This window comes from Sarcophilus harrisii, chromosome 5 (assembly GCF_902635505.1).
Source record: "Sarcophilus harrisii chromosome 5, mSarHar1.11, whole genome shotgun sequence".
Lineage (NCBI taxonomy): Eukaryota > Metazoa > Chordata > Mammalia > Dasyuromorphia > Dasyuridae > Sarcophilus > Sarcophilus harrisii.
The window spans coordinates 276213919-276225385 of NC_045430.1; the positions used below are offsets into that span (position 1 = coordinate 276213919).

General features: G+C 45.8%; 1 protein-coding gene across 1 annotated transcript in view; it reads right to left on the reverse strand.

Annotated features, from left to right (window-relative positions):
• The window catches only part of DNAH11 (dynein axonemal heavy chain 11), a 257321-nt gene that overhangs the window by 92652 nt on the left and 153202 nt on the right, over nucleotides 1-11467 (reverse strand). The window contains exons 52-54 of the mRNA XM_031940270.1: nucleotides 9894-10056; nucleotides 7492-7615; nucleotides 6745-6887 (exon numbers count right to left, since the gene is read on the reverse strand). Coding sequence (XP_031796130.1) covers nucleotides 6745-6887; nucleotides 7492-7615; nucleotides 9894-10056 — 430 coding nt within the window. The remainder of the gene's footprint in view (nucleotides 1-6744; nucleotides 6888-7491; nucleotides 7616-9893; nucleotides 10057-11467) is intronic.

Below are 11467 nucleotides of genomic sequence, written 5' to 3' on the forward strand. Positions count from 1 at the left end.
TTATTTCTAGGCTCCTTTGGTTTCCTTGTATGGGGACCGATTCTCATGGGCTAATTTCCTTAGTTAATGGTGATCACCTTAAAACTGTCAGTAATTTCCTTAGTTAATGATATATCACCATCTGTTCTCATACACCACAAATTTCCAAACTGGGGCTTAAAGCTCAGAAGGAGCTACCTCCATCACACATATCTAATATCTAGCCAAGTTTCTCCTTTGTAACTTTATGAAGAAATAACTTGTGATTTTTAAGGGCGAACCAAATTCTACGCTCACTCCTTTGCAATAGCAGTGACACAAGTTAAGGTTCTCAAGGCGTCCGGCGGCCCAGGTTAGCGATCTTGGAGGAAGCAGAATGTCCACCACTGCTTAAGAAAAAGAAACTTCCTGGGCCCTGTGACAGTCAGCCAGGATTGAAGTCAAGGCAGACTGGAGGATGGCTGTGTCAAGGAAGACCAGTGAGAGAGCAATTACAAAGGGAAACTGTCATTCTGCAAGGAGAAACACATGGGCACGTGGTGTTGGTGCCCATCCATCAGCCCTGAATGGGAGCCAATGACAGACCATCCAGATCATCCCGTAATGGGAGCAGTGCCGTGGGGTTTGTGGGTCACTTCTTACACGCAGCCAGCTTCTCACTGTCCCTGCGTTCCCACTGGGGACCGGTGAGCAGCCGTGAGCATGGTTAATGGCGTGGGAACTCTGCAGAATTTCGCCTGACCCGGCAGGTGGGCTCACTGTTCCTTGTCAACCAGTCTGCTTGCCAGGGATCCCAGCTTAAAGGAGATGCAAAGAAGGCTCCAAGTCTCAGATTCTTTGCCGGATGGGCCCCCCTCAAAGAGCATGGCCTTCGAAAGAAATTGTTTTTCATGGGTCAGGGAGGGCAGGCTCAGCCTGTGACTGAGGAGGGTGAGAGCTGACACTCATGTGCCAGGCAAGTTACAGAGTCCCTCGCATGCTGTGACATCACTGATCACCTCCCAGCGTAGGAACGTCCTCCACCAAAGCTGATCATTTTGGGCTTTGCTCGGGCACTGACAAGTTAAGTGACTTGACAGCCTATTTGTGTCAGCCAGGATTCGAATCCCTCTCTTCCTGCTCACAAATTTTACCAGCATCCACTACCATTCCAAACATCACTACAACAAGCAATCCAGAGGGAAGTCAAGTCCTTATCCCAATTTTGCCGATGAGAAAACCGAGGTTCAGAAATTTATCCAGAATCTCAGAGCTGGAACTCTTTCAGACTTATCAATCTGGTCCAACCTGTCCCTTAACAAGGAAAAGACACGTGAGCTGAGCCTTGAACAGTTCCGGGGATCCCAAGTCCAGAAAGGAGGAGAGCCGGTGTTCCAGACACGGGGATGCCAGTGCAAGAGGAGGAACGTTGTGTATGGGGAAAACGGAATAGAATAGTTTGAACGGATGAGAAATAGTATGGGAAGAGCGGGGTGGACAGATGGCAAGGACTTTAAAGGTCAAACAGAGGACTCTATTTTTTCTTAGAGATGCTTCCTGAGTGACATTACAGTTTGACAGCTGTGCAGTGGATGGATTAGAGTGGGAAGAGACCAGAGGCAGGGAGCCCAATTAGGAGGATATTACCATAGTCTAGTCAAGAGGTGATGGGGCCTGAACTAGGGTGATGGCAATCAAAATGACTCCTTGAAGGGGAAAGGAGTGCCTCTCCTCCTATGGGAATCAATGTCTCCTGTTATTGTTTCCAGAAATGCGAATTTAAATACAAAGGGACCTACGGTTCCACTCAAGGTAGCTGGCGGGGGAAAGGAGAGGAAAGGGCAAATTGCTGACCCTTTTAGGCAGTAATGGATTCACAGGGATTATAGGGATAGAAGAGAAGGTCAGAGAGAAGAAAAATTAGACTTCCATTTCCAAGGACTTTATCCTTATTTGAAAATCACAGCCAATTTGAGTGTACAAATACAGAAGCTGATACCCTGATGCTGCTAATTCATGTGACCTTACCTTGCCTCGGGCCAGCATTCACTCCCAGGGTTTATGGGCATGAAAGGGCATTTTGAAGGAGGCTGCCAGGTCTGTGAGTGGGAGACTTCTCTAGTCTGGGTTTAATCATTTTCTCCTTTCTGTGTCTGCTCGATGAGAATGCGTTGTTGCCTCAAACTGAGCTCTGATGGGGCCAGGATTGGCGCTAAGGTGCCCTCTTCTCCATATCCCAAGAAAATCTCCATGATGGTTCCAGGGTTTTCCTTAAGGGATTCTCAACTCAACATGCTTCACCTTTCTGTAATCTCATACGCCCTCCAACCATTTTGCCTTTTTATACTATGCAACTCCTGTCCGCGTCCTCCTGTGAATCCTTCATGGGGAGCGGGTAGAAAGGAGGTCCCTCTAGGGTGTCAGTCTCAGGGTCTCAACATGACATGGGTAGTGATGGACACAGGGCCCATCCATCCTCTCTTACTCTTTCTCCATGACAATCCCACATTTTCTTCCTGTCAGACCTGTCTGACGACCTCCTTTATGTTGTTCCTTATATTATTTTGTGGCAATGTTTGCCTTTCTGCATTTCTCCACTGCCCTTTGGGTGACTTGCAATCGTGGATCTTTGGAAATGATGGCATTACAGTATGTGATCTGTAGCCATGCAGCTTTATTGGAAAAATACTGATGTTTTTAAAAATCAGGTTTTTGTATGAGTTAAAGTTTGTTCAACTTTAAGTTAAAGATTGTTCAAAATAATTTCCCAAAGTCAATCTAGCCCTTCTCTGCTTTCTATTAATTTCCAGGCTATTCTGTCAATTATCTTTTGTATTTATATAAATACAAATGGACAAGTACAATAGGTTATCTATCCAACTTCATAACTATATCTAAATATATAGTATTTTTTCATCCACTTGGCTGTCCACTTGTGAATAACTTGACAAAATGCATCCAAAAAGGGGGGAAAAAATGGAACACTAAGAATTCCTTGATGCAGTTAGTCAGTTCTAGGAAGGCAATCTGCCTTCAAAAAGGGAGATTTTGAGTCCTAAAGTTCTCATAAGCCAAACTTGTTAGTGATTCATGACACATTTCCCTGAAAATTTATTATAGATTATTCCTAACCTAGCCTGCAAAAACCTCCCGGTCCTGGTCCTGGTTGGACCTCCTGCTAGTACACTTATGAGAGGCCCGTTTCAGTCCGTGATTCTATGCTCAGCCTCTTCCACCAGTGCTTCCATAAGCCTGAGGGCCAGAACAGCCACATTTCACTCTCCTTACTCAACTGCTTTTTCTCTCCACTCCCAAGCCTCCATTCTCCCACTAGTGAATTTCTCCTGTGACTTCCACCTTGAGGAAGGGTCCAGATAAGCCAGCCTTCATTCTCAGTTTCCCCACAAAGCCCCAATGGGGGCACCTTCTCCCTAGGGCTTTTCCAGCTGTGCATTGTCTTCCCCTTTCAGAAAGTGAGCTCTGTGAGGGTCTTTTGCCTCTCTGTAGCCCCAGGACTTAGCACAGTGTCAAGCACATAGCCCGTTCTTAATAAATGCTTGTTGACTTATTCAATTGAGATTACACCGCCAGATCCCCTCTCCATCACCACAACCCTGTTCTCCATTTCTTCCACCCAAATCTCTCTCCAATCTAACCCAGCCTGGAACAGATTCTGCCCTTTCTTTCTCCTGTTCTTGAACTAGACACACACAGCCTTTACTTGGATTTTATGAGTTTTTTTACTTGGTGAGAATGGAAATGGAGCATGGAAAGACCCCCTCCTCTCTGTCTCTCTCCTTTGCTCTCAGAGAAAGCTGCTCTTTGCTGCTCCGGGCTTATGGCATCTTTGGACACATGCTAACTGGACTCCTCTTTCCTGGTTTTGGACCAAGCTGGGTTAGAACCAGAACCCAGTGAGAAGGGAGGGGGGGAGTTGAGGTAGGCTGAGCAGACAGGAAGAAGCAACCTTAAGAGTCCATCCAGATAAGACCAGTCCTGGAGCTGGGACAGCAAAAGTGGTAGGGAGGGGAGAGAATTAGCCTTATACTAATTCCATCCTCCCACAATCAGCCCTTACCCTGAAGAGCTTCCCTGGGACTGACCCTTAAAGTGAGAATCTTGGAACAGGTAAAGGACGAAAGGTGCCAGGAAACAATGGGTTGGAAGGCAAGGGAGCAGAGGGGGAGTTAGGTAGGGTTTATACCAAGTAGTAGCAAGGGGGAAAGAAGGAAAATTTGTAATTATCTCGTGTATCAGGGGTACCACAAATAGTGGGAGAATAGAAAAAAGCCCCAACTCTGAAGACAAAGGACCTGGGTTTAAATGCTGCCTCTGGGCACTTTGTTGCTGGAAATACCATGTCATTTCACTTTTCTGAGTCTCAGTTTCCTCATCTGTAAATATGAGGGAGCTGACCCCCAAGATCCCTCCCAGCTTCTAAGCTATGACCACGAGCCACGCTTGGACACAAGGGAGGGATGCAGGTCTGTTCCCAGCTAAGTGAGAGAGCCTGCCTCCAGGCTGAAGACAAAGACCTGTCTTTGGGCTTCTTCACATTCTAACTATTACTCTCAGATTCTGTAGGAAAGTCAGGGGAACCCAATGTACAAAGGCCGTTGGCAGGACGGCACTTGGAGCTCTGACAGGACACTCCTGGCTGCACTTTCTGCACGGTTTTATCTCAGTAGGTGGGAGGGACCCATCAATACAGCTCCTGCAATGGACTGGAGGAAACAAAGTGATGGCCTGACTGGAAGCACAGTAACCCCCCAGACTCATCACTCAACCCTGAATATGGTCACATCCATTGCACAGGGTGGTCCCCTCTATTGCCATTCAGACATCTGGGGCTGAGACCAATAATCAGAGCAGACCCCTAGTTGGAGAGAACCAAGCAGAAGCAGAGCCAAAGTGCTCTCAAGTAAGGGCCACTTCATGACCTGTTTCTGTCCCATGTATTCCCTCCCACCCTCTAAGAAAACAAAACAACAACAAAAAAAGAATTCACAAATGGCTCAAAGAACTGTTTCATCTGTTAAATAATCTGATCGCTTTGAGAAATGTAAAAACCATTCTTATCTTGGGGGCTGTCCGAGAGCAGGTGGCTGGCCAGATTTGGCCTGGGGACCGTAGCTTGCCAAGCCCTGTTCTGAAGCGTCTCCATCTTGGTGGATCCTGACTCAGAAACCCAATCCACTTTTCCCAAGCTCATGTCATCTGGAAAATCTGGCCGGCATTCCGTCCCCTCCTTTTAGCTCACCGACAGAAATGTTAAATGACACAAGGGCCAAGACAGGTGTCTGGAGTTCTCGCCTAGGGACCTCCCTCCCAACTACAATGAAGCTGTTTACAACTGCTTTGGGAGCCTGCTCACATAGCCTGAATCCTAGAATCCCAAACTGGAAGGAACCTAGGCAGCCACTGAGTCCAGTTCAGACCCAAAAATCCCTCTCCACTATGGCATGTCTGGCAAGTGGTCATCTAACTTTTTGTTGGATGTCTCAAGGGAGAGGAACCCCTCCCTACTAACTACAGTTAGGTAGTAATAGCAATGGAGAAAGAAGGAAAATCTGTGATTATCTCGGGTACATGGTGGGTCAGTTGCTTCTATAAACAAAGGTAGAATGGAAAAAGTACCCCCTCCCCAAGATATTCCAGTCCATTGCCCCAGCGGCACAGCTCCAAGTGTTGGGAAATGTCCAAGTTTGCCTCCAGCCCCTAGCCATGGTTCTGAATTCTGCCCAAAGCCACCCAACTCTTCCACCATTTAGCTCATCTCTCTCCATGTCCCTAGGGATAGTGAAATCTTTATGGGCACAGTTTATGGATGACAGTGATAAATTAAAGGGTATCCAGAGAAGAGAAACAAGGATGGCCAAGGGCATTGAGTCTACATCACGTAAGGACTGGCTGAAGGAGTTTGGGTGGTAGGTCTAGAATAGACTCAGGTGCATCTGGGAGCGGTCTTTTAGCACCCGAAGCATGAAAGAGGGAATAGACTTGTTCAGTGTGAAAGTTGCAAAGAAGTAAACTGAGGCAGAATGCTGAGAGGAAATTTTCCTAATAATTAGGGCTCTCTTAAAATGGATTGTCTGTCTGGGGAGCTGATGGGTTTCCATTTTCAGAAGTTTTTAAATAAGACTGAAGGACCGTGATCAGAAATATTGTAGTGCATCCGCCTTTGGGATAGACATGGAGCTGGCGAGCCAACAACATCTCTTCAAATTGGAAATTCAGTGGCTCATCTGAAGGAGTCCGGAACAACAGGGTGAGTTCACTCTAAGTCCTTGGGGAGAGGCCCAGGTTGGCCGACTTTGATCCCCTGACATGTGGGCCTCTTTCCCTGGAGGACCCCTCACCCCGGACAAGCCCTCTATCCTCTCACTAGTGAATTCTTCTGGTGCCTCCATTTTGGTTTCAAAGTAGGATGGCTGCAGTCTAGTCCCTTACAGGTCTCCCTAAAACATTCATGCCAAATGCAAGCTCTGTCCTCTTCCTCAAATAGTTTATGCTTCAGCACATGTTCTCATCCTGAAGGAGCCCCCCAGGCTGACAACGTACTCTGACCTCAGGCTTATGAGCCTACCAAGGTAATCTGATGTCTCAGAACACACGGAGGGGAAGAGTGACCCGTCGCAGACCCTCCCCTGGGAAACTCAAGGCCTCTTTCATCATGAACAGCTGAACTCTAAGCCCACATTCCCAATTCCGAAACAAGATCTCCCTCCCCATCCCTCCTCCGGCCCCCACAATGGCATCTTAACTTGGAGAGCAGTGAATCCTTACTTTGAGCTGCCGCCGCACTCTGGCCAGAAAGAACTTCCAACAATTTTCTCTCGTGTCCAAGATGCCCAGGCCTCGGACCTCCTGATGAATTCCAGAAATTATCTTGTCCACATCCTCGTCGCTGAAGAGATCTGGGATTTCTCCTGGCCCCAAGAGAATAAAAAATCAGCAAGAGGCCATCCCAAGTTTAACCACAGATGAACATGAGTGGGCCAAAGGGTTTACAGGACTCTAAGTTAGAGATGGAAAAGACCTCAGAAGCCTACCCAATACCCAGTTTTTAAATGAGGAGACTCAGAAAAGGGGAAGTGACTTTCTCAAAACTATACCAGTGGCAAGAAACAGAGACAGGATGGTTCCAACCCCAATCTTCCCACTGCACCATGAACTCAATCTCCTGTTCCATGACCTAGATTCTCTGAGTATGGAGGTGGATGCTTGGGAACTTAAAATGCCCTTTTACTTTACAGGATGTGTAAAAACTTCAGGGGGAGACAGCCCTGCAGCTGACGTCCGACTCGCCCATCTGGAACGCTACTGACCTCACTGAGGTTCTCCCCGAGGCTCGGCATCTTTAAGCCCTTTGAAAAATCAATACACCCCAGGTTGGCTGAATCTGTAGGGTTCTCCCCAAGGACCGCCCCCGGGGAGCACAGCAAAGACAAATGATCTCTCCTTAAAGTTCACAGCACCACAGATCATTTGTCATCAGGGAAGATCTTTCTGGGGACGCGCTGGTTTAATCACCTGATGCCAACAAGTCATTAATCAGCACGAGGAAGCGTTCATCCAGAACCTGGGCATCTGTCAGCAGAAACACAACGGGCATGTTCTTGGCTCCCGTCTTGATGTACAAGTTGGCCAGATCTACCTAGAAGGGAAGGGGGCCATCAGTCACAGTGGTTAAAAAGTGAGGCTGGCATTGGAAATGAGGGAAGCCAGCACGGCCATGGGAATGACCCTCTGGGCAAGTCGCTAACCTCTCAGGATCTTGGGATCCTTATCCGTAAGCTACAACACACAACAACAAAAACAATAACGCTTTCCTCACAGGGTAGTTAAGAGGATCAAATGAGAGAATGTTCATAAAGCATTGTGCAAACTCTAAAGCTTCATTATTGTTTTTGTTATTTTTCTCTTTCCATTTTTCCATTTTCCAAATTCCAAATTTCCATTTAATTTTCCATTAAAGAGAAAGCAGTGATGTATGTAGTAGCTACCATACTGAACATGAATTCAAATCTTGCCTCAGATATTTACTAGCTGTGATCCTGAGCCTGCTACCCAACTTCTGTCTGCCTTAGTTTGCCCCACGTATAAACCAGAGATAACAACAGTACCTGCTCTGCAGGGAAGTTGTGAGAATTAAATGAGATGGTCTATGTAGAGCGTTTTGCCAATCTTAAAACATTATAGAAATTCTAACTGATAATAATAATAACAATTATTATTATTATTATTATCTTGAGCTACCTTTCTACATACACATGCTTCTCTTAAGTCGAAGCAGCATCACATGCAGTGGCCAGGGTGTTGGTCATGGAGGGAGGGACAACCAGGTTCTCCTTCTAACTCTGGGCAAGTCACAAGCTCTCTGAATCTCAAGTAGAGTCACTGAGAACTTCTCTATCAAGTCTTGGGGTGGGATGGGGGAAGGGTATCGGGAAGGGTTCCTCATCTCTTAGTGACCCACTGGAAAGGAAAAAAGATCTCCAGCTCAAACACTTAACTATTTATGATATAATGCAGTGATGATGGATGGGGACAGGACCTATTGGTTAATCCCTTGTGCAAAAATGGACAGAGACCCCGGAACAAGGAAATCCCGAGAGGAACGCTGTCCTCGGTGCTGATCAGGCTCAGTGCCAGGTCTTCTAAGACGTCTTGCAAAATGCTCCCTCCTTTCAACGTTGAATATTAGATCAGAGTTGGGAAGACTATGTTTGAGTCAGCCCCTAAATAGCTGTGCAATCATGGTCAAACAACTCGATTTCTGAAGCTCGTTTGTATCCCCACTCTATGTGTTTATATCCCCCCAAAAGTAATTGAAATATAGAATAATCTCTGCTTCAAAGGAAATACAAATGGAAAGTAGTGTGATTTTTAGAAAAGATTTGCTTATATCAGCTCTCTCTCTACTAGGTCACATTTAAAAATATTAAAATAATAAAGGGTTTTCATGGAATCAAATGCATAGAAAAAAATTCAAGTTGAACAAGTGGGGCAAAGGTTGACCTTGGTTGAAAGATAACAGAAAAAGCAGCCAAATGACAACTATAAGCACTTTTGTAGCCTAATATTTATGATATTAATTGTAATATAACATATAATGTATAACAATAATAATTATAGCTTCAATAGCCTAATGATAGTAATGATGCTGCTGACAGTGATGGGGTGATAACCACAAGGATGAGGATAACAGTAACAACAAAAATAAGGACAATAATATTAATGAGAACAATGATATTGATGGGTAAGGCCTGGACTTGTGAATACACTGGTACAGATGATTTTCAGATATGGACATTTCCAGTAGCAATAAGGAAAGTCTGCACTTTCTCTGAACCATTGGAGTTAAGTGACTTGCTCAGGGCCACACAGCTATTAGTGCCAAGTGTCTAAGGCTGAATTTGAACTCAGACCCCTTGACTCCAGGGCCAGTGCTCTATCCACGCTGTCACCTGCTGTCCCTGTTCCATAGAGTCTTAAAGCATTGCCTAGAACACTAAGAGGTGAAGTGACTGGTCCAACATCACAGCTAGTTCATATCACGGATGGGAATTGAATCCAAGTTTCCTTGACACTCCATCCACAGATAATAGCAGCGAGGAACAATAAGCAAAGCCTAAACAATGATGAACAATTGCATGCCACTTTAAGGTTATCAAAGGGCTTTATATTTGTAATCTCATTTGAGCCTGGCAACTATCTGGTGCGTTTGAGACTATAAGACATTATTATCCCCATTTTAGAGATGAGGAAACCAAGGCTGAGAAGCTAAGCCAGTTGACTACAATCGCTATTTGGGGCAGAACCCAAATCTCCCCAACTCTGCTCTAACACTCAGCGTGGAGAGGAGCGAGCATGCCTTGGAGCTCCATCATCTCGGCTCTTGCGGCAGAGGAGGCAGAAGGCGCCGCTCTCACCTTGAGGTCCTGGAGCCCGTAGTCTTTCCTCAGGGTGATCTGGAACACCTCGAAGGAGCTGATGTACGCTGCGAGCCGAGACAAGCTCTGTTTGCCGCTGCCTCCCACGCCGATCAGAAGAGAGTAGCCCTGAGACGTGTGCAAGATCCTGCTGATTCGGCACCTGGGTATGGACAGAAGGCCTCAACACTCAGAGCCAATCAAGACAAGATATGTGTTAAGTGTCCCCTATGTGCCCGGCACCGTACTAATGGCTGGGGATGCTAAGAAGCCACCCAGGGAACGTACCAAGTAGGATTTAAATGGCTAAATATTTCCTTTTTGCTATTTTAAATTTTAGCTTCAGAAAGATGGAATGACTTAAGTAGCTACAGTAAAAGTAAGTTGGGATTTCTGAGCTTAAATTGGACCTTAAAAGCTTATAAGAAACTTTATCAAGCAGCTAGGGTTACCAGAGTACATAAATTCCTCGAGATGGAGACAGGAAGAGCTGAGTTCAAATCCTGTATGACCTTGTGCACCCTCTGTCTGCCTCAATTTCCTCAACTGTAAAATGAGGATCATAACATCATATATATATATAGACTCTAGTGGTAGAGTCTAAATTTGAACCCAGAGTGTTACCACATATGGAACTAAAATAGGGAAAGGAAGAGTATGATGACGGTCATAAAGACCACAGTCAACAGCCAGCCCACTGCGGGCCACAAGGGCCGAATTGTGTTTGCCGAGTCTCAGAATAAACATCAGCCTCACAGACTAAGGGCAGAGCTTCTGGTTGAGAGAACAATTAGCGCCCTGATTCCAGGAAATGCTTATCTTTTTTTATTTTTATTTTTTGTTAATTGACCATTAATGAAAGTCCATTTAATTTTTCATCATGGTTTGGAGAGAAGCCCGAGTTCCTGAAGGTTATATACACCCCAGAGGATACTACCCCACTGGAAGGGCTCCTGGAAGGGCCCCTGATTGCCTTTATTATCTGAGGACCAGCTGAGTGGAGCCTGGAGGTGCTTGTTATGGGGATGAACTGAGTGGGGGGAATTCTTCAGCCCCAGCAAATCTCAAAGAGCAGCCAACGATTTAGCCACAGGGAAGTTTCACTTGGTGTGAGTGGGGGGAGTATCCACATAGAGATCGGGCATTCTTGAAGTAATGATTATCCCATACAGGGTCGAGGTTCAACCTGTAAACATATGACTTAGCTTCTATAGGAATCCCGGGGATGGGAACTTCCTCCACTGACACTGGTGGCAACCTGTTTCCGTCTCAGAGGGCTGTTGGGGGCTCAGAGAGTGAAGCGACTGGTCCATGATCCAACGGTTTGAAAGTCTCAGAATGGAACCAACTACAAATCCAGCTCCGTCCACTCCACTGTGTCATGGTACCCACAATGACACTACTAGCATTTACATGATGCTTTAAGGCTTACAGAGTACTTCACATATGCTACTTTATTTGATCGTAATGACCCAATAAAGTCGATGTTATTACTGTCCCCATTTTATAGATGAGGTTAAGACAGGTATCGTCAATTAGTAAATGTATGAGGTAGGATTTGAACGTAGCTCCTG